Source organism: Mustela lutreola, chromosome 6, assembly GCF_030435805.1.
Source record: "Mustela lutreola isolate mMusLut2 chromosome 6, mMusLut2.pri, whole genome shotgun sequence".
NCBI lineage: Eukaryota > Metazoa > Chordata > Mammalia > Carnivora > Mustelidae > Mustela > Mustela lutreola.
In genome coordinates this window covers 102,763,944-102,791,811 of record NC_081295.1, presented here as the reverse complement: position 1 = coordinate 102,791,811, position 27,868 = coordinate 102,763,944, and the positions used below count along the sequence as shown (strand labels likewise).

Genomic DNA, 27,868 nt, shown 5'->3' with positions numbered 1-27,868 from the left:
TTGGCCACTATTAATTAATAGAGTTCACATAGTTCTTTCCAGTTTTCCTGTTATGTTTCAGGAACAACTCTCTGTAGCCAGTAGCCTGAAGTAGTATTTCAGATCTGCAGATTTGGCTTTGTGAAAGTAACCTTAGTATTGGTGTTTAGTTAATTTAAAATTATTGGGGTCCTGTGTGAATGAGTTCTTAATGTAAATAATGACTTAATGAACTGAAATCAGCTGCCTTGCCTCTGTGCAGGAGTTTACTGATACTGATCGTTGAGACTTCATGTTTTTAAGTAAGATGGCCCATGTGGCTCTCATGGATTCAGCAATAGATTAATATGATACTAATTTTGAAGGTTTTTTTAGAATTAGATTATGCAACATCCTCAACTCACAAAAAGTGTTACTCTCATTGGTTTTTTTCATGGGTGGTGACTAATCAAATGGTCAGTACTGGCCATTGGGCAACAAACTAGAGTTTCCTAGAATGTGCCTGAGCTCATTGTCATATTGTATGGAATAATATTCTTTGGAGATCCTTGGTTTGTGGGGGCAAAGGTCATTTCTTCATTTATTAGTCCTTGTGTTCAAGGACTATGGGGGTTGGGTAGAGTTGTTTGGCTTGGGCCTCGCTCTCATGTAAATATTCAGATTTAAAAATTTTAACATTATGTTAAGGTGTTGGCCCTTGAAAACCCCACGTAGCCACTGCCGCCCTCTCCTGCCCTCGCCATGTTCCTCGCCCGGTCTGAGTACGACAGGGGCGTGAATACTTTTTCTCCTAAAGGAAGATTATTTCAAGTGGAATATGCCATTGAAGCTATCAAGCTTGGTTCTACAGCCATTGGGATCCAGACATCAGAGGGTGTATGCCTAGCTGTGGAGAAGAGAATTACCTCCTCACTCATGGAGCCAAGCAGCATTGAGAAAATTGTAGAGATTGATGCTCACATAGGTTGTGCCATGAGTGGGCTAATTGCTGATGCTAAAACTTTAATTGATAAAGCCAGAGTGGAGACACAGAACTATTGGTTCACCTACAATGAGACAATGACTGTGGAGAGTGTGACTCAGGCTGTGTCTAATCTAGCTCTTCAGTTTGGAGAAGAAGATGCAGATCCAGGTGTCATGTCTTGTCCCTTTGGAGTAGCACTGTTATTTGGAGGAGTTGATGAGAAAGGACCCCTGCTGTTTCACATGGACCCATCTGGGACCTTTGTACAGTGTGATGCTCGAGCAATTGGCTCTGCTTCAGAGGGTGCCCAGAGCTCCTTGAAGTTTACCACCAGTCTATGACATTGAAAGAAGCCATCAAGTCTTCACTCATCATCCTCAAACAAGTAATGGAGGAGAAGCTGAATGCAATTAATATAGAGCTGGCCACGGTGCAGCCCGGCCAGAATTTCCACATGTTCACAAAGGAAGAACTTGAAGAGGTTATCAAGGTCATTTAAAGAAGCATGAGCCTCAGAACTTCTCTGGGACAATTTCAGTTCTCCTAAATGCTTTTAACTTTTAATTTCAGTTCCTGTTCTTGGAAGATCTCCATTATATGTGCATTTTTTTAAATGATGTCTGTACATAAAGACAGTTCTGAAATAAAGAAAACTTTAAAATTTGTTAACAGAAAAAAAAATTTTTAACATTATGTTAAAATGAAGTTACAAATATAGGCAAAGAAACACATTGACTAGAATAAAAGAAATGACTGTCATGCTGCTTTAAACTTGAATCTTGTGTGAAAGATTGTATAGCCTGTGGACTTTTTAAAAATTTTTTTATTAAAAAAATTTTTTTTAAGATTTTTATTCATTTATTTGACAGATAGAGATCACAGGCAGGCAGAGAGGCAGGCAGAGAGAGAGAAGGGGAAGCAGGCTCCCTGCTGAGCAGAGAGCCCCATGCGGGGCTTGATCTCAGGACCCTAGGATCATGACCCAAGCCAAAGGCAGAGGCTTTAACCCACTGAGCCACCCAGGTGCCCCAAACTTTTTTTTTAAATAAATAATTGCAAATCAAATTATTACATCATAGGTCATTGATATCTATAGTGTAATACTGAGAATAGAATTAAGTCTAAATAGAATTATGAGAGAAAGATAGCTATCATTGAGACCATATTGCTATGACACTTCAGCTTGTTCAGAATTCTAAAAATGTATCCTGACATAAATATTGACATTTTACATTGGTGAAGAGTACTTTAGTTGTTATACCTGGTGTGATCATAGAAATAAATCACTGAAAAATTTATGTAATAAAAAGCCTTTTTTTGGTAAAGTTAGCTTTTAAAATATGCCATTGTTTTTCTAACCTTGTTTTGAGATGTCTGTTGTTGTTCTTCTTATTTTTAAAAAATATACAAAGATCTACAAATCATGGAATTGGCTTGAACCTTGAAGGTCTCTGACAGCAACAGTGTGGTTGGTTGTTTTGTACTGAGAAGTTTTTTTCTTTTTTTCCCTTTCTAGGGTGAACCTGGACAGCCTGGGAACCCTGGCTACCCTGGACAATCTGGTCAAGATGGTAAGCCTGTGAGTACAGAAAGCTTAGTCATCTCCAGTACTGGGATTATGGTGTCAAAGTTGAAATTGCACTGGGCAAAGTTATACAGGCAAGAATGACTTTAAGATTACCATAATAAGGAGAGAGATTGAACTCCACCACTGAAACAGAAATGGAGCTAGTGGAAACGTCCTGGCGGACTTGGGTGGTTGATCAATGGGATGGAGCAAATTGAGTCATCCTGAGTTTGACACATGTTGTCGTCTGTGATTAGGCCATCTGTCTTTGCTAATTGGCGCTCATGACAGATAGGGCACTACCATCCCACAGAGCCTGGAAGGTCTGGGTACTTATTTTTCTGGATGTTTTTTCAAAGGGATGGCTCCTAGGTCCTGGAGAAAGACATACCCTGCTAGTTGTAAAACTAACAAGCTTTTAAAAAGGTTTGCCACTCAAAGGGTCAGAGAAAGAATTTATAATTAGAAATTTTCTAGAGTAAATGTTCTAAGGGAAGGGAAATCAGGCACCTAGAATCAGGAAGAAGACTGAAGTTTAGTTAAGCAGAAGGGAACATTAAGCCTAGCTTGGTCAATAGAATCAGTGTTCTAGTCACTTAAAAGGTGAGTTACTCCAAAATTGCATACATCTTTGTTACATTTAAAGATTGTCCAGTGAGTGTTGCTGAATAGCTAGGTTCAGGAATCTTTTACCTTTTCCCTTCATGTCTATGGAAGTTTTCAAAAAATTCTTTTTGAAAGATATTTTGTGAGGACATATATGCTTATAATCTGAACAAAAATAGTATCCTCTAAGTTTCAAGAGAACTTTAGGAACAGTTTTGAATTAAGGAAACATAAAGCACATACACTTTAGGGCTTTCTAGGTGAATATTTTCAGGTTAGCTCTCAACATGTTTATAACAGTAAATAAACATTAGGAGTTTGCCTTTAAATGCTAAATAATGGTCACCACAAAAGTATCTCCTAAGATATTTTTTTTCAAGAGAGAAAGTGGGGAGGGGCAGAGAGAGAGAGAATCTTAAGCAGGCTCCATGCCCAGTGTGGAGACAGATGCAGGGCTTGATCTCACAACTCTGGACTCATGACCTGAGGCAAAATCAAGAGTTGGATGCTTAACTGACTGAACACCCCAGGCACCACTAAGGAATTTTCTTTATCATGAGACATTTAACCTCTTGCTATAAAATATGGAAAGGTTTGTATTCTGAGGCAGTAAAGTTTAAGGAATGAAGGAACCACAGACTAATGTTAAACCATCAGTACGCCAACCATCATGATACAGGAGCTTGTTAGTCCCTGAGACAGTGCAGTCTATGTGTGATGGCAGTACTTTTGGGAATTTGGGGATAGGAAGGGACTTGACCTGGGTTATGTTTTAGAAAGATACATATAAATATCAGAGAGTAGATTATGTAGGGCAAGAGTGGAAGCAGGTTATTTTAGGATTCTAAGGGAGAAGTAAAAGTGGCTTGGACTAGAGAGATATGAAAGGGAAAATAGGAGGTCGTATTCTGGATTATTTTTTTAATGTAAAGCTGGCCAGAGTTAGCTGTCAAATTAGATGTGAGGCACGAGAGAAAGAGTCAGGGAAGACTCAGAGGATCTCTGTGTGAACAGCTTACTGAGCTAGACAGCAGTGAGCTAGACATCTCTGTGTGAACAGCTTACTGAGCTAGACAGAGTTTTACGAGTGTGAGCCCTTGTTGTCTCCTGGAGTGCCCCTAGTATCTCCTGGGATTCTAGAGAAAGGAATCTTGAGTTCAGGAATATGTTTGAGAATGAAAATACATAGTTGGGACTTCCTAGTGTGTAGATCATACTATCTGAGCCACCAGAGTGAATGAGATCCTTTAGAGAGCAACCACAGAAAAGTGGAGAAGAGAAGGGGGCAGTGGACTGAACTTCAGGCTGTCTTCAGAGGAAAAAGAGAAAAGGAGGGTGAGAATGCAGCCAAAAAAGCTGGGAAAGAAAGACCAGTGAAGTAGGAGGTAAACCAACAGAGAGCTGCATCCGTGAAGCCAGGTAAAGTATGCATTTCAAGAAGAGAGTGCTCAGTTGTGTCATTGTTGCCAAGACATTGAGAAAAATGAGCTCTATGCATAGACCACTGGATTTGCTTTATGGAGGTATTGAAGCCATTGACAAATGGGGTAGGGAGGGTGGGTACAAAAACCAGATTGAAATAGGTTCAAGGGAGAGTATGAGATAAAATGATGACTGTCAATATGGAAGCTTTCTCTGAGGGGTAGAATGTGGATCAGCTATATGGAGCAGTTGCATGATTTGGATGTGGGATAAAAGGAGGGTCTTTTAAGAAATGGGAGATGTTATAACACGGTTTTATGATGGTGACAATGAGGCAGAAGGGAAAAAAATCAGTAATTTGGGAGATTAGGGGCATTTTCAGGAAGAAAATCCTGGGGCAGGTTGGAGGGCATTGGTATAATATGGACCTTTATGTGGGGTAAAAGGCCAAGCGGATAAGGGTGGAAGTGGCCAGGTAGTGATTTGCAGGAAAGAAGAAGAAAAATTTATTATCAGACTACTTCTATTTGAATTGAATGAAACAAATAGGTTCTAAACTAACATCTCCTCTTTGCCTTTATCTTTAACTTCCTGTTCCTGCCAGCATTTTCCTCGTGGTTCCTTATATCTCATCCTTTTCTCACTTTAACTTGAAGTGTCATGTGACTTGGTTAGACTCTCTCACTGCACCTCCTTCCTCCCACTGAAGACACTGCCTGAGGCCCTGTGTGGGTTCTCCCCTAATCACTCTGGGTGGGAGGAGTTTTACGAGTGTGAGCCCTTGCCTGCCTGAAGACCTCCTCTGACAGCACTACTAAATTATTTAGGCTTTGGGTGTCTTGGAGGTGAAAAGTTTTGGGCAGTATATGGCAGTGAGTAGTGAGCAAGCCCTTCATAGGCCATTGGCTCTAATGTGCTTTTTTTTTTTTTTTTTTCCTCCTTAAATATTTTGCCTGAACAAAGTACTGGAATTTAGTTGTAATAAGCCTGATATAATAATCATGGATATTACTCTATGACTTTTATTTCATCTATAATAGACTTGTTATCTCATCGTATTCACTACATATATATGTGTTTGTGTATATGATTTTACCTGTTGACATAGGTATAGCTTTGTAGTACCTGATATTAGATGTTAGATGCTATTAGGCATACCTGATGTGAGAGAAAGAGCAAAGAGAATGTCCACCTCCTAATCTTAACACCTGTGAATATGTTAGACTAGGAATTTTGCATATATGCTAAAATCAAGGATCTTGAGATACAGAAATTACTGTGTAGAAATTTATCTGAGTGGCCTGGTATAATCACAAGGATCCTTATAAGAGGGAGGCAGGAGCATCAGAGTCAGAGGAGGAGATGTAATGACAGAAGCAGAGATCAGGATGAGGTGACCATGAGCCAAGGAATGTCTGCAGTATCCAGAAGCTGGTAAATGGAAGGAACACATCTTCTAGAACCTCCAGAAGGAATGCAGTCCCATTGACATCATGAGTTTAGCTCCCTAAGGCTGTGTTGCCTTTCTGACCAGCAGAATGTGTGTGTCGTTTTAAGCCATTATGTTTGGGATAATTTCTTACAGCAGCAATAAGAAACTGATTCATTAGTGCAAATCCCATTTACCCAAAGATATGATTTTTCCTAAGTGTCTCCCTTTCCCTCTTTCCTTTGTCTCTGTAGGAGATAGGAGGTTGGGTGGCCAGGCAGGAAAAGAAAATGAGTCTGGGAGCCAGAACAGCTGAGGGTCATTAGTGTGTGTCCAGGGCCAGTGCACAGCGGGAGTGGGAAGGTGTGGGTGGAGTCTCTGGCTGGCTATTGAAGCCATCTGGACCAGGGAAACTTGGATGGAACAATTCGAAGGGAATTCTGCTTTGTTTGGATTTGGTTCTGTGCAATCCCCTTCAATAAGCAGTTTGAATCTCTTTCACATTATAACCAGGCCAAGTCAACTGAAGCTTTAAATAGGAAATTATTCCATTCTGGAGAAATACTAATTTTCACAAGGAAAATGCCTTCAAACAAAATTAAAGAGCTAGTTTCAAATTCTTCCTGTCCTTTCTCATTTCTTTATCAGTGAAATGATTTCTAACAGCACTGTCTGAGAATATTACTGTTTTGCTATTATATCGTTATAGAGAGAGAGAGGCAGGGGAAATATTCATATATCCCGCAGGTAATTTGGAGAAAGTACTATTAGTAAAAGCATTGCACTGTTATGGCATTGATTTTTTTTTTTAAAGGCCATCTAGTATATGAAAACATATACTAGAACTATTTTATGATTTTGTAGAAGATTATATTTTTGTAGTGCTTATTTCTGTTTTTAGTCATTATTAATTAGTCTTCATGAACTAAATTACTTTTCTCAAACCAAAGGCCTCACTGGTTGTTAGAGAGATCAGGGGTTGTTTTGCCTTCTGCTTTGTTTTTAAAAATTGCTTTGTTTTCAAGGGTCTCAGTTTTTTTGTCTGGGAAATGAGAAGATGGTGCCAGATGAGGCCCATGTTCTCTCCAGTGCTAATTTTCTAAGATTCCATTAAAGCCATCATATTTGCTAAGGGAGAAAGGTAAGCTAGATTAAAACTGTCAGATTCTGGAGGTGAATTTTCATGTTATTGCCCTTAAGTGATTCTGGAAGACTGATACCACACTGCTACTGATAGGATAGATAGAAGTGTAGATTGGTCAGTGGGCCACACTCTGTGATGCAGTGACTCTCTTTGTTCCCACACCCCTTGGTGTACCCCGTCTAGTCTAGAGATTCCAGAAAGTGGCTAGCTTTCTCTGTGGATGGTTAAACCATACAAAAGTGGTAGTCAGTACAGATGGGAGAATTTCAAAGGTAGATGATTTTATCAAACACAAAGAGAGAGGGGTGGGGCAGGTTAGTAGGAGGTGAAGTTGGGTAGGTAAGAGGGAGAAAGGAAGGGAGATGGAGTAGAATTCTTTAGGCCATTGTGATGACTTTGGCTTTTGGTTGGAGTGAACTCAGAAGCCACTGGAGGGTCTGAATTGAAGTGATGTAACTTATATTTTTTAAATGATTACTCTGACTTCTTAGTTGAGAATAGATTTTGGGGCGATGAGGACAAAAACCAGAGAGATGAGTCCAGAAGCTCTTGAAATAATCCAGGAACAAGATGATTGCAGCTAGAATCAGGATGGTAAGTAGTGAGGTAAAGAGAACTGCTGACTTCCTGGGGGTATTTTGAAGTTAGATATGATAGGGTTTGATGATGTAATGCACGAGTTTATAGGAGAGGAGTCAAAGGAGACTCAGTGAGTTGTGGAAGGAAGAATAGAAAAACTTGGGCAAGGGAAATCAAGAGTTTGGTTTAGGATATGTTAAATTTTTGTCAGATGGCTAAGCAGAGAAATTTTTTTAAGATTTTTTTTTTTTTTAAAGTAATCTCTACACCCAATGTAGGACTCAAATCCACAACCCTAAGATTAAGAGTTGCATGCAACATTCACTGAGCCATCCCAGTGCCCCTGTTCAGGTAGAAATTTTAGGTGGTAGTTGAATATAGAAGTCTGACATTCAGGGTGAGTTCCTTTTTTATAAAGTGTCCTTTCTTGTCCTTTACCCATTTTCTATATGAGTGATAGTATTTTGAATGTTAATCAGTTGATTAGTAAGAGCTTCCTACACTAAAGGATTAAAAGAATTAATCCTTTGACATATATGTTGTAAATGTTTCTTCTAATTATTTATTTGGTTTATAGTTTTTAACTTGTAGCAATGTAAAATTTTCTTACAGTTAAATGCTTGGTTATTTTTTCTAGTGTTTTTTTTCTTTTCTTTTCTTTTTTTTCTTTTTTCTTTTTTTTTTTTTTTTACTATTACTCTATTCATTTACTTTAATATGATTTTTAAGAATTTTTAATTCTCGATTTCACTTCTGAAATTTATTTTGGCATTTGGGGTGACATGAAGATCCAAACGGATTTGGCAAAGTTGGAGAATGGCTACTCTAATATAGTGAAATTCAACCCAAATGAACGTATGGTTCTTACTTGTCTGGGACATGTTATTTAAGTTTAACATTGGTGAAAAGGGACCAGCATTTTTAATGGGGCTGCCTGAAGGGCTGATGCAATTTTTGGCATTGTTAGTAAATATATAACATCTATATTAAGCAAGATGACAGTCGTTCTTCTGAAGTGTTAGATTTGGTTTAACCTGCTATACCTTAGGGATTTGTAGGACTTGGATTTCATTTAGAAGAGAGAAATGGGGACAAGAGTAAGAACTCAAAAGAATGTCTGTGGGGGGAGAATTGACTAAATCTTAGGTGTAAGCCAAGTGAAAGATGCTGTTTCAAAATGGTTGAGAATGATGGTAGAGAAAAAGAAGAAGGGGAAGAAAACTAGAATTTAGGCTTGCAGAGTAAGCTTGACAGGAGGTGAATAATTAATAGTAGACCAATAGGACTCATGGGACAAGTTTTTATGTTTTTCTCCTTCAGACTCTTAACTGAATATGGTGCCAGTTGTGGACTCAACAGTTTAAGAGCTGTGGGGAGTTTGGGGCTGAGTGCCATGAAGATTAAGACCTGGAAAATGGGGTACATGAGGTTACAAGCCAAAGGAATGGCTGTTATTTAACTTGGAAAATAGAATTATAAGAGGTGGCTTAATGATGAAGTGTATGAAACATTTGTCTAGAGAAAACAGTTTCTACCTGAGCTCTCACTTCACCTCATTTTGGATTCCTTTAGCAGAAAGCTTCATTGTCTTATTGTCTCCCAGTACCATAAAACTTACACAAACGGACGCATACATCCCTCATGAGAGGCTCACTGGTAGACTGAAATATGGGCCATTTGCCTCAAATGAATCATCTTATACTTGGGCATTTTATCTTTTCTATAACAAAGTATAATTTAAAACTTTCCTGTAAAGCTTTCCTAGACAAAGCTTAGTTGACTAATTTTTTTCCCCCAACCCTCCCTATGTGTAAATCTCATGTATGAATTTCTCCATGTTTTCCTCATGGGCCTCTTAAATAGACTACTTATTTTTTAAAATATAGTATAGATAGTATATATAATAATGGTGTGTGTGTAGATATTACATAGTACTATTTGTACATTAAATTCTTCAAGGAATTGTTCTGCACTGTGCTTCCTGAGTGTTCCTTTGTGCTTGTCGTTCCAGAAAGCTTCCCTGTCTGCTCTTTGCCTCCCATAGTGTCTTTCTTAGAACTTAGCTCAGGTATAATTTTACCTCTGTTACTGGGATCTATTATTAGTCAAGTAATTTGAGCAGTCAGTTCAGACACACACACTACTTGATTAACAGTTGGGTTAGGGGTAAATAAACTAGTTTCTATATTAGCTATACATGAAAAGACTGAGATTTAAGAATATTTTGGGGATTTGGTTGTGTAGGGCTATAAAGAGTGCCAATGGCAAGAAGAATCCACAGTGAACATTAAAAATATACACTGGATTTTGGTTACTTAGTTACCCTGGCTGTGTTTGAAGGGTATCTGTGGGAATTTTGGAAAACTTAAAAGAAAATTATGTAATAGAATAAATTTTGAATCACATTCTTAAATTTCAAAAAGAAGAGTGACATCCAAACTGATTTCTCTGGATTTTATAATCATTTTTAGAGTTTAGAATACTTAAAGGAAATCAATTACTTTATCTTCCTTGCTACTTAAGAAGATCTATATACTGAGGTTGGCAGGATAATTTATGGTCTGATTAGAATTGGGCTCAGAAGAGACTGTGACCCTTGCTCACAGGATAAGTTTTATTTCTTTAATTTCCATTTCAATGCTATACATCTTTCCTGGAGCATTGTAACTATGAATCATGGAGGAAAATTAAATTGATTCTGTATTCTTCAACCCTACAATTTGGCAGTGAGAATATTTTTTTCCTAAAAAATGACTCATTTACAAAGAAACTTTCTGTGAACATGGAAAAGACTTTACTGTCAGAAGTCTTGCACATGGGGGTAGGGTGGGTATTTGGATCTGCTAATAATTGCAAAATAGCAAAATCAGTGTTAGACAGTATTGATCAAAGATCATGTGAAAATGGCACTCCTACTGGAAAACACAGAAGCATGTGTATTAAGAAAAATAAAAACTCAGTAAGTTGTAAGGAAAGCTTATCATTTTTCCTGTTTCAGGGCATTTTTCTTGTTTAAGTGTACCCTGCTATGAGTCAGCCAGTGTTTAGTTTTTGCACCTCTTGGAAATTGTTCTGTGCTGTAATATTCCTCCCTATTAACCTTTATTTTCCTGATTTTTAGTCCAAAATTTGTTTTTCTGAATTTCATCCAGTTTCTTCTGGTGATTTGCCCTGGGATCCCCCAGCTTGGATGTGGTTTTGGTTTTTCTTTATTTTGTTGCTAATCATGCTTCCCCTAGCTTCTAAAAAAAATCTTTGAATTTCTATATATAACTAAGTTTTCAAGAATGCATCTCATTGTAAGTTAAAAAAAAAATCAACCTGGTTGATTGTGAGAAGCATTTATTATTGCAGTTCTTCCAAAGACAAACAAATATGGCCTTTTTAAAGCACACTGAAGACTTGTTCACATATACGCCATTAGATCTATATGAATGTTGAAAAAGAGTTAAATCAAAATCTTGATGACTGGATCTGCCATTCCTCAGGTACTAATGGTGCCCATTAAGGCTACAGAATAAGAGTTTGCAGGAGAGTTCTCATGGTTTTGTACGAAAGTCATTGAGTCTGAAGAAGATACAAAGAGGCTCACATATGAGTTCCTAGCCTCTGACAGGCATTTTCACCTGTGACTCTCATTTGTTTGTTTTCAGAAGTGAAGTGGGCACTGTTATCCTGGTCTATGGTAAGAAACTGAGGCTTAACTAGGCAAAGTCACTTAGCCAAAATTCTGTAGAAAGTAAAGGGAGGAGCAAAAATTCAGCCCAGGGTCTTCCAATTTCAAAATTCATTGTCTTTCCACTTTATTGAGTTGCCTCCCAGGATTTGGGGATTTGATCACTCTGCCTGAGGTCACATTATGAGTCAGAGGTGAGCTGGGAACACAGTCTGGGGTATCTCCACGTTGCTTTAATCCATTGAAATGTGATGTGTCCTCTCTAACAAATGGATCATATTAACTTCGAAGAAGAGTACAGTTTTTGATCTTCTACAAAAGATTCGTTTTGTGAACAAAGTAATAAAGCTGATATGACATTTGGCTTAACTTTTGAAAAATTGTGAAAAAGAACAATTCATTACAGTGAACTTTGCAGATGACCGGTCATTTTGGTAAATAGCCAATCTCCATGGTAACTTTCTTTTGAGGAATTAGATGAACATTCCTTTTCTTTGGGCACTCAGGATTCTAAGCAATTTAAAAGCCTTGCATTTTGTGCTTTGAAAGATCTCATTAATTATTCTAGAATCATAAGATAGGATCTACCATGAAGCATTTTCTGATAGAGGGTATTCCCATTGGCTCTGTCAACTTCCTAGCTGTCTATCTTTGGGCAAGTTACTTAATCTTATGTGATTAAGTAACTTCTCATCTGAAAATAGGGATAATATAGACCCTGCATTAGGGTGGTTGTGAGGGTTAAGTGAATTAATATATGTGAAGTACTTAATCTGGAACATGACAAATACTGTATAAATCATTGCTCTTATTATTTCTCCCAATTACAATAGCCTGTTGTGTATCATGTCAGACTATCAAGAGAGTGCCTACAGGGTTTCAAAAGACCCAGTGTATTCCTAAGGGGTGGCAATTATAAGTAACCATACTCCATTTGGGCAATATCCTAGCAGCGACAGAATTGCCATTTAATTCCAGACCTATCTGATCGCGAAGTGGTTGAAGGAAAGAGATTCAGTGGTTACTGGAGTCATAAAGATAAAAGGCTGAGCAAACCGTGTTGACTTTGATCTTGAGAACAGGAACCACATGGCATTACTAAAAGCTTCAGTTTGCTACTGGTAGCAGCATAAACATAACCTGGTTCCTTGGGGAAAGAGATTTTTCTCAGTGCAGTGTGCATGACTCAAAGGTAAATTTGTCCAAAGTTTGATTAACAAAAAATTGCCGAATGCTCTGTTCAGTGTTGGAAATATAGAAATGAATCGGACTGGGTTTTTCCTATCACCTAATCCCAGGACACAGAGACAGTGGCTGCCCAGAGACAGATTTTGGGTCTGAATACTGCAGGTGGTTTTGTATGGCATGTGGTGTATGGAGGGATTCATTTTGAGACTCATTCACAGATGAAATAAAGTGTTTAACATTTGCAATGGACTCAGGAGTATTTGTGTGAGAAATCCTGGAGAAAGGGTAATGATACACTCTGTGAAAAACTGAATGGGGTATGAAGGAAAGCATCGTAGTTGGTGCTGGAACTTATATAGTCTCTCATATGGAGAGTAACTGGGAACATTTTACAGAATAAGAAATACGAGTGTGGGGGCGCCTGGGTGGCTCAGTGGGTTAAAGCCTCTGCCTTCGGCTCAGGTCATGATCCCGGAGTCCTGAGATTGAGCCCTGCGTCGGGCTCTCTGCTCAGCCGGGAGCCTGCTTCCTCCTCTCTCGTTATCTGCCTCTCTGCCTACTTGTGATCTCTCCCTGTCAAATAAATAAATAGAATCTTTAAAAAAAAAAAAAAAAGAAAGAAATACGAGTGAGTGTAAAAGGAGAAAAACAATCTAGGACTGCTGTTGCGGAGACAAACACGATTATTGTTACTGGTGTTATTAGAGCTAGCAAAGAATAGTAAAAGAAGTATTTGAAAATGGGAGTGGGAAAGCAGGGAGTTGTGCTGTGTCTAAAATGACAGCTAAAAATGTGCTGACAAGCAAGTGGGTGAATACAAAAACCAGCCATAAATAGCCACATGGAAATTAAGCTTTTGGATTTAACAATGAAGATGTAATTGGAAACACTAACGAGATCTGTTTTATACGGCTGACAACAGAAAGCCATATCCAAGCAGTAAGATCTGAGACGGGGGGAATCTAAATAAGAGAGAGAAATGTATTTGCAGGTGCCAGGTGGTTCAAGTCAATTTGACATGACCCTGAGTAACCTAGACAAATGTTCTGGGCCTGCAAGTTTGTTTGGGAGTTTAATTGCCATATGCTGAGTGAAGAATGAATAGCTTGCCTTGTCTGAAGAAGCCTTGCTATTGTACCACAGGTCCACTGTCTGGAGGGATATGTAAGAAGCAGTGAAGTTGAAAGGGACCCTCACTTCAGCAGACAGCTCAGCATTGGGAGGTGGAGGAGACATGTCAAACCACGCTCGTGGGGTTAACAGCAGCTGCTTTCCAAAAGGAGCAGTCCCAAAGGCTGTTATAGACTTACCCTGAAGAATAACATTTATCAAGTTTTAATTTATTCCAGAGATTAACTCAAATGGCCATTAGTCTGGTAGTTTAAAAATGGATTACATTAGTGTAATCCTCCAATCTTGCATGTTTTTCTCTTGACTATGTTGAATATGTTTCTATGTGCAAAACATTTTTTTAGGAGCTGAGAATATTGGCTCTGTATTTGCATCCCAGAGCCTTCCTTGTCACTGAAACATATCTGGGTATTTTTATTAATCTGGAGATATTTAAGACCTTTTCCTAAAGACCGAAGATATTAATTCCACATTCAACATTTGAAACTTTGTTATTTTTGTTTCTTAAGCGGTCACCCAGTGAAGTCTTAAGTGTAAGACAGTCAAGGGTGAATCCTGAAACGGAAGACTGCTTTTTGTATGTTGAAATACTAATTATTTTGTGTTTGCTTTTCTTTAGGGATATCAGGGAGTTGCAGGATCACCAGGTGTCCCAGGATCTCCAGGAATACAAGTATGTGATTCATAGACACACACTAAAGAATCACCATTTCTAGTGAACCAAAAAACATAATTAACAGAATTTTATTCTGTGTTTGATTTAGGGAGTTCCAGGACCACCAGGTTACAAAGGAGAACCAGGGAGAGATGGTGAAAAGGTAAATGCATACAAACAAAAATGTGTCCAATTGGCTTTGGTTCATTCAAGGAAAACCAAGAATGTCACCTATGGTGACTCCCATTCAGTAGCATTCACCTTGGAGAATTCCAAGATTTGTGGGCTCATGGTCGGTGGTCATTGGCCAATAAAGCTCATAGCGGGGCTTTTATCACTAGATGAAATTGATTGTCACTGGATGACCACCGTGACACAGAACAGGTATTGACATTGCTCTGATGCTATGTTCTCTCCCTTGTGGATGAAATGTGTTCCTATTAGCCACGGGTAGCCCCATACCCATGTGTCCTTCTCCATAATGGATACTCATCTGGCAGGTGGTCTATTGGCTTAGTCTTACTGCGCTTTTTCCTTAGGGCTTCAGTGGGTATATTTACTGCTGACTCTCCTTTTTCACAACTCTGAGATTTGGCAAGCTTCCTATTGAAGTACATCATCTTTAAATATGTTCAATATATCAGTACCTCCCCAAGGATCCAGAGCCATCAAGACCTACTGGCCCTGGTAGCTGGTCCACATCCAAGATGCCCAACTCTGTTTGCTCAGATCCCATGTTGATTTGTTAGCTTAAAGCACAGTTGTGTTTATAAGGTCTGTGAAGGCATTCTGGTGTTTGCTCCTGATAAAAGCCTGTACTAATTTTCTAATTAATCCTTGCTAAATATTACCTTTTTAAGATAGTGTGCACTATTTTCACATCTGAGAAGTTCTGATCCTAACCTGTATCCATTTTAGGTTTTTGTGGCTGCTTACGTTGTTTGCAGAAAATTGTAGCTGGTAAAGTAATCTTGAAAGGTTGGATCTCTGGCAGATCTAATGATGTATCTGCCACTTTGAAGTTACTTGTTCTTGGGCAGGTTGCTTAATGTCTTTGAGTCTTATTTTTTTCATCGACACAATGGTGATTCCTTCATTGGTTTCTTGTGAAGGAGTCTTTTTTTAGCCACAGAGAAATCTGCCTATTTTAAATGATGGAGATACCTCTTGAGAGTTGATAGGGAGCTTGCCCCATATGCAGGAATGGCAGACGTCTTATATTTTCATGCTGTGGGGATGTTGAGAGAGATTGCCTGACCTCTGCCAGGTGAACTGGGGATGTCCCTGGGAGCATGAGGATATCTGTCCTGAGGAGACCATGTGTCAGACACCTCACCTAAATTCTAGTCTACGGGACCACTGCTCTTTTCTTTTTCTTTCTTTCTAAGATTTTATTCATTTATTGGAGAGAGAGTGTGCAGAGCAAGAAAGAGAGGAGAGGAGAGCATGAGCAGGGGGAGGCGCAGAGGAAGAGGGGGAAGCAGGCTCCCCCCTGCACAGGGAGACTGATGTGGGCATGCCAGGACCCTTGCATCTTGAGCCAAAGACAGGTACTTAACTCAGTGAGCCACCCAGGCACCCTGGATCACTGCTGTTTAACATTCTCACTTACCCTGATTGGGGGATGGCAGGGGTTTCATAAAAGTATGTGTATATGAGTGAATATATCTATGAATGGATAAATGAATACATTTATCTATTTTTCCCTTTTACTTGGGTTTTAGAGACCAGTTATAAAAAGGAGGGTTTTTATTCACCTTAAAAAGAATAAGAGTAAAGTGTCTCTTTGAAAGTAAAGGAATAACAGCAATTTGCTTAGTCACATCTTTAATTGCTCTCTTGTTTTGGGGTCGTTGTACTCTCTCCAGAACAGAAGTGCCTAAGTTTTACAAAGGCATACATTTTGTTGAATAAAATAAAGTGTATGTTTCTATGAAGGTTTCTGTTTTCAGTCTAGTTTCACCCAGAGTTGCTTTTTCTCTGAAATTTGTTCTTAGTGCATAAAGTCTGATCTGGCAGAGTCACTGTGAGCCCAGAATCACTATGCGCTGTGCCATCTACATTTCCTCCTCACATTCCATGCGGCTTTAGAACGTTCCTTACCTGGATTGCAATCACTGAATAAGTTAGAGATGTTTCCTCAGTTCTTCCTCTAGGATATAGTTTCTTCATATTCAGAAATAGGAGGGTTGAAAAGTAGACCCCTGAGGAGACTTTGACTTGGGGCAATGCAGGACATTTTTTCCAGGCATCACACAGTGGCCTCTCAGAGATGGTTCCACACGCTGTTCTCCATTAGGATCTTTTCCCAGAATCATTTCCATCTTGTGGATTTCTTCTGAACACTCCCATTGTAGGAGTTTCCACTTAAGATAATTAAAACTACATGCACTTTCTTGCTGACTTCAACATTTGTTCCTACGTATCAGACAATAAAATGTGTATAGGTTTCGCAGGTTCCCCCCCCTCCTGAATTTACAAAATTAAAAAGGAGCACTTATTCACCAAATGGTCTTCAGTTGGTAACTCATTTTATAATATGTTTTAAAGTTATTTGGAATTTAAGAAAAAGTACTTCAAAACACTTCTTCAGCTTTAAGGAAACCCATATATTTAAATCACTGAAAGAAATATATTTTGTTAAAATTTACTTAGGCTGAGTTGAATAACTGGCATGCATTTATGGGTTTTTGAGTTGATTATGAAACCTTTTTTATAGGAAATTCAATTCTGAACACATGGGAGGTAGTAATAATTTTTTTTTAGACTTTGTACAAATTTATCACTTGGTTTTTCTGGGATTAAGAAATAAAATACGCTAATATATCCAAGGTCTCATTATGGAGCAAACTACACATTTTGTTTAATTTCCTCATTAGATCATTTACCATTTAAATTGTTCCTTCAAGATCTGTTTCCCATTGTCTTTGGCATACATACAAGAGTATGATGTGATAAATGAGGCTTCCTCACTGAAGTAAATCCTTTATTTTCATTGTTGCACTTCTGAAGTCCAAAGATTAAGTGGTATGACAGTGATTTATATAGTCAGTTATAATTAGGGAATTCCAGTGTACATGCTGAGAGAACAGTAATAAAAGACCAAGCTGAAAGTTTTATTAGGGAATATGCTAAAACTTAGTATATTAGTATTAACTTATATTATATATAATTATATATATTATATTATACATATTAGTATTAACTTATATATTATATATAACATATATCATATATATTAGTATTAACTTATATATAAAATTATATGTATTATATATATTAGTATTAACTTATTAACTTATTAAACTTAGTATCAGTGGTTTTATTTCCATAGTGTCTGAAGACAAAAACAAACAAACAACAACAACAACAAAACAACCTTAAAAAATTAAAACAAAGCCAAGAATGACATGGGAGGAAGAAATAGAATTGGCTTAGTAAAGTGGCCACTTTTATCTTCCTTCTCAAAAAGGGAGGGTAATGTAGTTTTCTGATAACACCGCAGCGCAAAGGCCCAAATGCTGGTGTGGGTGTGCTTGGAGTTTAAGGGGCACAAGAAAGGGAGACTTAATAAAGTTACAGGTTATTGGTTGGCCTTTGAATTCACCTTTTACTTATATCTTCTCTATCCGTTCTCTACATGTTGGAGTATTTCAGGGTTCAGTCAGTCCTATGCCTTCTTTTCCTTCCTTAATAGAGTCTATTTGTTATATTATTAAATATAAACTTACATGAATATAAATTTATGTGTTAAATATATAAATACAAATATTGGTGTTAAGCCTATTAATATATTGAGGGGCACCTGGGTAGCTCAGTCTGTTAAGCATCGGACTCTTGGTTTCAGCTCAGGTCATGATCTCAGGGTCATGGGATCAAGCCCTGCCTCAGCCCCGTGTTGGCTCTGCGCCTCCTCAGCACAGACTCTGCTTGGGATTCTTTCCCTCTGCCTCTCCCTCCACTTGTGCTGGCTCCCACATGGCGCGTGCACATGCTCTCTCTCTCTCACAAACAAGTAAAAGGCATCTTTAAAAATAGTAGTATATTGATATAACCAGTTATAGTTAATAGAATAAAAATATTAAATACAGACACATACATATACATTCTGTTTTCTGATGAAATATTTCGCTGCATTTGAATCTGAAGAAACTGTGGAATTGTTGTTGAAGCCAGGGATTTTCAGAAGAACTTCTACTTTTTATGGAAGGGGTAGTACCACATTTTCCTTCTTTCCTCTACCCTTTTCTCAGAGGCTTTTCTTCCAAAGCAGCACTAATTGTGCCTTCCCTGAATAGTCTCTGAAGTCAAGTTTTGTTAAGTGTCTATTCTGTCCATGGGGTGCTGACCTATGTGTACCCAAGTGCTTATTACTTCGGTGAGTACTTTTACAATGTCTTGGTAACCACTGATCTTTCAACTTCTTTTCTTTTAAGGATCTGTAATGGATTCAGCATCTTAGCCTATGGAAAAGAAACATTAATTCCATGTCCTGACTCATTTGTTGGCTGCTATGCCTTTTTCTGTCCTGTTATCTTTTTCTCTACTGGCATCACTGGAAAACTTAAAACTTTCATTGAATTTTTAGAGAGTGCTTCATATTTTGTTGGTTCTAAATTCCACTTCTCATCTTCACTTTGGATAGACTCTGTCTGTGGTCACTAAGAAGCTATGGGAGTGACCCTGTTCTGGAAGCTCAGGAATCTACCTGTTTTCTAGGCCTGAATAATTCAGCGATGATCTCCAAACCCAAGGGGATTGCCCATCATTGCATTAAAGAGAGGAAACATTTTAGTAAATTGAAATAATTCCCAATAAATCATTGCCTGAGCCTCGAAAGACTTAATATTTGTTTCAAAATGAAAGGAGAAAGAACAACTAAGATGTGTTAGGTGAATTTGAATTGTAGAATCGTTGTAGTAAAAGTCTTCTAGGCGTGTATTTATTTTTTTCCATTTGATTTTATTTCTTTTCAGTGTTCCAGCATTCATTGTTTATGCAGCACACCCAGTGCTCCATGCAATACATGCCCTCCATAGTACCCACCACCAGGCTTACCTAACCCCCACCTCCCCTCCAAAACCCTTAGTTTGCTTCTCAGAGATTTATTTATTTTAGAGGGAGAGAGAGAGAGCATACATGCACCAGTTAAGGGGAGGAGCAGAAGGAGAGGGAGAATCTCAAGCAGACTCTTTGCTGAGTGGGGAGCCCCATGCAGGGCTTGATCTCATGATCCTGAGATCATGACCTGAGCTGAAATCAAGAGTCGGTCATTTAACCAGCTGAGCCACCCAACTGTCCTGACTTGACCTTACTTTGGAGACTATGATTCTAGACCAAATCATGGGATAGATAAGCTGGTAAAGGATATTCATCAGTCATGAAAGCTTTGGAGGCATCTGTGGAAATGAAACCATCTCCCTGTAAATCTTGGATTAGCTTTGCTTCTAATCTCTTGTGAGGTCAGATGGATCCAGGAGTGTGACTCCTCAAAATAACTGTTTAGTTGAAATATTTTGGAAGACTCAAAAGTGTTTACTGTATTTTAGAAAATGAAAATATTTTGCATATTCAGCAAGTTATCATTAATCACAAGCAAGGCACCGGCTGAAGATAGAGTAGTATATTCTGCAGTAACAAATAAATTCCAAATGCCTGTATCTCAAAATAAAGAAAAGTTTATTGCTCATCAGGCTACGCATTTATTAGCAGCAGTGACAGGTCCCTCTTTTCCTCACATGGAGACTTAGGCTGATAGAAGTTCCACCATCTAGATCATAACTACTTATAGGAGCAGGTATGTGGAGAATCAGACAGTGGTTTTTAAACTACTTCTATTCATCTTTAATTAGCCAGGGCAAATTTTATAAACCACACCAAGTTCAAGAGTCAGCAATGTATGATTCCCCTATATGCTTGGAAGTGGAGAGAATTGGGGTATTGGTAAATGGTGGTCATATCTACTAAATAAAAATTGGAAAAAAATCAGAATGGATTTTTCCTCCAAGAAGTTGGGATCTAATAAAACACATAACATGTACACAGTGTTGTCAAGAGAGTCAGTTGTTGGGGTGCCTGCGTTGCTCAGTCCATTAAGTGCCTGCCTTCGGCTCAGATCACCATCCCAGGGTCCTGGAATTGAGCCCCTCGTCAGATTCCCTGCTCAGTGGAGAGACTGCTTCTCCTTCTGCCTGCTGCTCTACTTACTTGTGCTCTATCTCTCTATCTCTCTGTCAAATAAATAAATAAATCTTAAATACTACAACGACAACAACAACAACAACAAAAAACATAGCTGTTAAGTGCCAAGGAAGTTGAATAAAATTCTCTCTAAGCTGTAGGGCCGTGCAAAATTGAAAGAGGCCTCAAGAAAGTAACCTTCAGCAGGTTAATCACATCTATATACTATATGGGCTGTCCCTAACCAATTTAAGAAATCTATAATTTAGGGATGCTGTGGTTCTTAAGATGTTGCACTGTGTGTGTGTGTGTGTGTGTGTGTATGTGTTAGTAAATTTTTCTAAGTATATCCATAGGAATATTTTCTGGAACTGGAATTGATTATAGGATCAAAGGGTAAAATGCATAATTAACTCTGATACAAATTGCCTATTTAACTTCCAGTAAGTTTGTACTCTCCCAACAAGCATGTGAAAATGTCTTTCCTCACACTCTTATCAGCACTGAGTTTCATTAAAGTTTCTAATTTTTACCAGTACCAGTTAAAAATAGTATTGGTTTGGTTTGCATTTCTTTATTAGTAAGGTAAAGTACCTTGTTATGTGAGTTTTGGGCATTTTGTTAATTCTCTATCATTTCCTTTTTAGTCATATCTTTTTATGGCTTTGTATTGGGCTATTAATCTTTTTAAAAATCGATTTTTATAGATTTCCTATATGGTATGAAAATATTTTTTCCTGGTTTTTATTATGTGTTTTGACTTGGTCTTGGAAATTTTAGCCATACATAAGGTTTAAATTTTTATGTATGTGTAGATTTTTTCATTTTTTCTTTTCTGTGTCTATGTAAAAGGGTTCCACATTCCAACATTTTGTAGGTAATAACTCTACTTTTAGACTTTTGTTATTTTATGTTTTAATCTTTATAACTTTGGTATTTGGAGTGAAGTTATATGAGCATTTATATTTTTCCCTCTCTTTTCCCAAATGGATAGTCAGTTGCCACAACAATATTTATGGAATCATCACTTTTTTCTCCATATATTTGGAATCTCCTCGTTACCCCTAAATTTCCATTTTCATATGGGTTTGTGTTTTTGGCTTTCCATTTTGTTCCATTTATCTGTCTACATCCTCTCCAACACCAAATTGTTCTTAATTGTTGTCACTTCATAATATGATTTAATGTTGGCAGGCCTAGTAGTTCCTCATTATTCTTTAGAATCAAAATTTTCCTGGCTATTCTTATATGCTTATTTTTCCAGATAAAGCTCAGTATCTTTTCTTTAGTTTTTAAGAAATTCCTACTCATATTTTGATTAGGACTCCTTTTATGGATTTGTTATAGAATCATTGACATAATTTCAATACTGAGTTTTTCCATTTAAGATCATGATTTATTTACCTTTTTATTTCAGTCTTGAAACTCAGTGAAATAGCATTGATTTTTTTTTCACATAGTCTTCTAATATTACCTAAGTTTATATCTGGGAATTTTTATCTCCTTTGTTTCTATTATAAATGGAAACTTTTCTTTAATATATTTTCATATTGGTTATTATTTATATATAAAACATTTTTGCATATTATCTTTTTTTTTTTTAAAGCAGGAATTGACTACATAATCTATGATTTAGGGTATTAGGTATATTGGCATAGTAGATGTATGAACATACATAAGATTGTCCTTTTTCTTCCTTCTAGTTTTTAACTTCTTATTTCTACATTTTGTCTAAATTCATTGGCTAGTCAAAACTGGCTAGAAAAACATGAAAAGTAGTGGTGCTGTTGGGTGACTTTTTTTTTTTTTAAGTTTCAAGCACAGTCTCTTGTAGCTACAGGTTTATGGCTGCTTTGGTAGTACAACTCTCTCAACAGCAGGTGGATATTTGTGATTTTGTATCTTTGACTTTTGATTCCAGCCAATAGCAGCACCCATAGCCTTTGTTTTAGTTATGGCCCTCTATACACTAATTTATTAACTACTAATAATTAATGATAGGTGACTTAAACTTATCAGACATCCATTGCACTCTTAGTTGTTGTTGTGTGGGTTTTTTTTTTTTTTTTTCCTTGAGCCATTCTGTCCATCTTGAAAGGATTTTTGGACCGACCATCATTGATTCAGAGGATTTAAGAACAGTATTTGTGAAAAAAAAAAATAGTATTTGTGGCCACATCTTTGATTTGGTTCTTCCCAGAGGTTGTTTTAATTGAACTTCTTTTAAATGTCTTCTCCAGTTTCATCATTTATCTGTTAAAGATGAGGAAAAAAAAAAGTTGTGTCTTCCAATCCCAGGACTTTTGTACTTCGTCTGTTCCTTTTAGTTACTACTTGAAAATCAAATGATTCTTTTCTGGGCTTCTTTCTTTTATAGTGCCTTTTGCAAGCAGCCAATACCAATCAATTCATGATAGTAACCAATTCATGATACCAACATTCTGTTTTCTCAGTTCTTTACCTCTAGGTCTAAGTCCATTTGATGCATTATTTGCCTTTGCAAGTATTACCAGCAAAGTTTTTTTTTTTTTAAGATATTTACCATTTATTAAATGAATCATCATTTTTCAAACATCTAATTATTGTTTTCCCTGTTCACTACCTAGCCCCAAAGCCACTGCCATATATAATTTTTAATACTGTTGTTTTGGCAGCCTCCTTTTTCTAGCATACCAGTTTTTGTGTTAATTAACATAGTTGAAGCTATATTACAGTAGCAGATGACCAACACAGGAGTGTTTATTTGCCTTTTGCCTTATATACTCATTGTGGAGATTTTGGCTTAACTTTACCACTTCTTTGTTTTAAACCTTGGATATAACTTGAGTGAACAACATGAGTTTGAAGTTCACAGGTCCACTTATATCTGGATTTTTTTCAACAAAATACAGCATAATACTGTAAACATATTTTCTTTACTTTCCTAATAACATTTTCTTTTCTTTAGCTTCCTTCATTATAAGAAGACAATATAATACACATATCATAAAATTTATGTGTTAATCATTTGTGTTATTCATAAGACTTCTAGTTAACAGTAGAGTATTAGTTGTTAAGTTTTTGGAGATGGAGAAGTTACATGTGGATTTTCAATTGCATGGAGGTCAGCCCCCAACCCCTGAATTCTTCAGAGGTTTACTGTATTTGGGTAACACTTTCTTGTGTTCTGTATTTTGTAGATATTGTTTCAGTATTCCTCAAAAATTTTCTAACTAAAGTTTTCTCCATGTTAATATCTATTCCATGCTTTTGTATTTTACTTAGAAATCTTGCTTATGCACGTAAGGATAGCTTTGTCCAGGTTTTTATTTTTCTGTTCCAGTGTGAATGAATGCTCCCAGTCTTCTCACTTCATCTGAGATTTGTTATCTCTGGTAAATTAAAATGTGAAGATTCTGTTTTCTGTACTATGTACCCAGAAAGTGGAGTTCTTAGACTTTGTTCAGCCTTAATAAGGAATCCTGGTTTGTCCTCTTCCTTCTGTATTTCTATCAAGTATTTACTGTCCAGCTACATTCCATTTTATTAAGAGTATATCTTTGTCTAGTCCCACCATCAATAGGTTATTTTAGCACAGCTTCTAAAAAGTTAGCTCAGGTAGTCTTCTTAACTTAATCTTTTCTCTCTATAGAAACGGTTACCACTCCTTCCTGCCCCAAGCAAAAAGGAAAAAAAAAAATCAAGAAGTGGTTTTTGTTCTCATATTGGGAGTCTACATGTAGGGGAAAGAATATGATTCAGTTTCTTATTGCACCTCTTGATCTCCCCCTGAATTTTATTTTATTTTTTCATATTCTTGGGTTAAACTACTGAATTTTGGGATTAATAAACTCTAGAATGTTAGGGCTTTTAGTGGATCTTCTGTCCGTCTCCCTCATATATACACAGATTGTTATTAATCCTTAGTGGAAAATTAAGATGGTCAAGGGAAAGTTATTACCCATGAGAAGGACATTCTTTACAAGACAAAACATACTCTTCCTATTTAGACCAGAAACAAACCCCAAAACTCACTGGTGTAAATGAGAAAGAAGTGTCTATTTCTCCCGTCATGTTATTTATGTACTTATCCAGAGACTCTCGTTTTTCCTTCTTGTTGGTCTGATCTCCCTTAGAGTGTTCTCTTCCATTCTAATCTGATGGGAAGGAGGAAAGAGAAGTCGTAGCAGTAACTCTCCCTTTAATAAATTCTGTGGAAGTTGTGGGCTGCAGTCCTCTACACACACATTCTGTTAGCAAGGACTTGGTTAGGTGGCCATGCTTAACTGCAAAGTAGTCTGGGAAGTAGAGTCTCTACTTGGGAAGCTGTGTGCCCAGAAAAAATTCTCTGTGGTAGTATAAGGTGAACAGATTTTTGGATATAACCGTGAGCCTAGCATACTTTTTATATTACATACACTTATAGATAAATTAAAGGAACCAAACATAATACAGATAAATCTAAAATATAATGTCATTTTTACTCCTTATTTGACATCAGTTATCATAGGAGAAGATGAGGGAATTCCTGGGCTCACAGCCCCAGTTCCCTCTCTGTAAAAATTTATTTTATAATACCTCCCATTCTTTCACTAATGGAAAGGAATATCTCAATGTGGAATAGATCAGTTGTTAAAATTAAGTTTTTTTTTTTTTTAAATTAAGAAGGTCAATAATGTATTGGTCTAGTTAGATAAGTACCTTTCCAGATTTTCCTACAATTAACCAGAGTGGATAAAGAATGAAATTGGTTTAGGATAAAACAGAATAAGTGAATGAATATTAGCGCTCCTACACAAGAGGTCATAGAAATAACCCTGTCCAGGAGGTTTAAAGCCTCCCAGTGGAAGGTGCTCTGGATATTACTGTTTAAGCATCAATAAATTACTGCAGCTTCTTGATGAAGGTGAAGGGCAGAATATACACATTAACTTTCTCTGCTCTTAAACTCCCATAAAGCCACAATCATGAAATAGTAATTATAATAATAAAACTTAAATGACAGAATAAAAAAAAGAAGATAATAGCTCTACATTTTTGGAATCTGAAAGGACCCAAGGAAGCTCTATCTTAAAATAAAAAGTGATATGACTCATATGAGAGAGAATCCCTTTTGCATGTGTGCACATGTGCACACATCCCTAAGGCTTAGGAAATGGTAATACAAGTATTTCTGAAAATGGAAGTGAGTAGAAGGTAGAGCTAAAAATGGAAGCATGGGGATATCTGGGTGGTTCAGTCAGTTAAGCATCTGCCTTTGGCTCAGTTCACGATTCCAGAATCCTGGGATCTAGGCCAGCATTGGGCTCCATGCTCAGCAGGGAGCCTGCCACTCCCTCTGCTTGTGTGTTCCCTGTCTCTCTGTCTCTCTCTCTGACAAATAAATAAATAAATGAAATCTTTAAAAAAATTAAAAATGGAAACATGGTTGAATATTTCTTTAAGAATAGTGAGATCCTGTTATTCCTTCCTAACCTCTGTGTGGTTAAGTTAGTCTCTTTTCTTCTACCCTGGCAAGATACACAGGTTTACTATCTGGAGAGTATAAAGCTGAACGTCTCTAGACTGGAAAGAAAGGGTGGAGTTGTACTACAACTATAGGCAAAGAAGATCCTTCTATGGGGAATCCACTGATAGCCAGAGCTATTTAGGTAAATGACCCAACCACACCATATATGGAGAATTTCAGTCATTGAACTGTACTCGCTGAGAGTTTATCATCAGCTTCCATATGAACTGATCATCAAGAACCAGAAAATGATCTTAGGAAAATTAAAGATCAGCAAAAAATCTCAGAAGAAACTGGCAAAAGACCTGAGCAGAAGACTTGGACAAAGTGTCATTAGTGCCCTCAGGGAGGGAGAACCCCTGATAGATGGTGCTTCCATTGTGTTCGTTGGTAGGAAGTGATGGGACTTCAGAGCCAATAAAGAGGCACTTAGAGGTAGCTTAGAGGTAGCTAAGGGAAGGTTGTGTATGTGAAAAGTGGATGGAGTTTGGGTGTGTGGTGGGAGTCTACATGTGTAAGCATGGGGTCATAGGGATGAAAAGTCTTCCATAGTTTTAGCATAGTGGATGATTATGACCATATTTATGCTTAATATTGTACAATTTTACATTGTAAGACACTAAAAACAGAAGATCCTACATGCTTTCTGAGAGGGAAGAACCCTACAACCACCAAAAGAAAATGTCATATACAAGTGATCAGAATCAGAAAGGCTTCAGATATCTCACTAGTATCACTAAAGTCAAGAAGGGAATGGAGCAGAGCCTTCAAAGGTCTATGAATTATTAATTACATAAGTGAACAGAATAAAGATGTTTTCAGAAATTTAAATTTCAGAAAGTGGTCTTCCATGAATTCGTTTTCAGGAAGCTATGGGATGATGTATTACCCTAACAAGGAAATAAACAGGAGAACAAATGTATACTGAAACAAATGAGAAGCCTCTAGAAAAGGCAAAGAATATCAAAGTTTCAACGTATATGAGTATATTTCTCAGTGATTTTGACAGTTGGAGATTGGAGATCAATGTTGTAATAAATTTATAAGAAAATAAGTAGTCAACCTCCTGCACCTTCCAAAACAGGCAATTTTTAACTTGTAGGGCAAGAAAAGGCAAACAATCAGCATATTTATGGTTTAGTTGTCAATCTTAGTATCAGAAATGATAACAATTGATTTAATCAATGTTGTCATAGAAAGCTAAGGGAATTTGTGTTTCCTAGAAGTGGAGATGGGGAGAGGGTGCTGGTTGGTTTTAGAGGTCGATCCCTTCTTTCACAGTGGGAGGCCAGTAGATAATGCTGGAAACTGAAAATGCAGTAGCAATGTAACCATGGGGTCTGGTGATTTGAGTTTATAGAGATATGGAAGCTTAGAATGAAAAAAGCTGCCTTTGGAGGATTTTATCCATTCAATAACTCGGTCATTCTTTAAAATATGTGAATAATTAAAAAAAATAAGATTTTAGATTTAAAAAATTTTTACTTAAGTATAGCTGCTACAGTAATTTCAGGTGTACAATATAGTAATTTGGTGTCTGTGTATGATATGCTGTGCTCACCACAAGCATAGCTGTCATCCGTCATTATTATAATATCATTGACTCTGTTCCCTATGCTGTGCCTTTTATTCCCTTGACATTTTCATTTCATAACTAGAATCCTATATCTACAACTGCCTTTCACCCACTTGACCATCTCTTCATTCCTCTTCCCTTTGGCAGCCATCAGTTTGTTCTCTGTAATTTATAGGTCTCTTTCATCTTTCTGTTGATTTGTTTTGTTTTAGATTCCACATCTGAGTGAAGTCATATGGTATCTGTCTTTCTCAGTCTTATTTCACTTAGCATAATACTCTCTA

The 27,868-nt window shown here is 37.3% G+C and overlaps 1 protein-coding gene and 1 pseudogene across 4 annotated transcripts in view; both read left to right on the top strand.

Moving 5' to 3' along the window:
- Positions 1-27,868, top strand: part of COL21A1 (collagen type XXI alpha 1 chain) — a 181,860-nt gene that overhangs the window by 89,464 nt on the left and 64,528 nt on the right. For 3 of the 4 annotated variants that reach the window (XM_059178294.1, XM_059178292.1, XM_059178293.1), the window contains exons 9-11: positions 2,460-2,522; positions 14,305-14,358; positions 14,450-14,503. In XM_059178294.1, the coding sequence (XP_059034277.1) occupies positions 2,460-2,522; positions 14,305-14,358; positions 14,450-14,503 (171 nt within the window). The remainder of the gene's footprint in view (positions 1-2,459; positions 2,523-14,304; positions 14,359-14,449; positions 14,504-27,868) is intronic. The other variant, XM_059178295.1, reaches the window with a different exon arrangement.
- LOC131834125 (proteasome subunit alpha type-5-like) lies at positions 655-1,605 on the top strand (annotated as a pseudogene).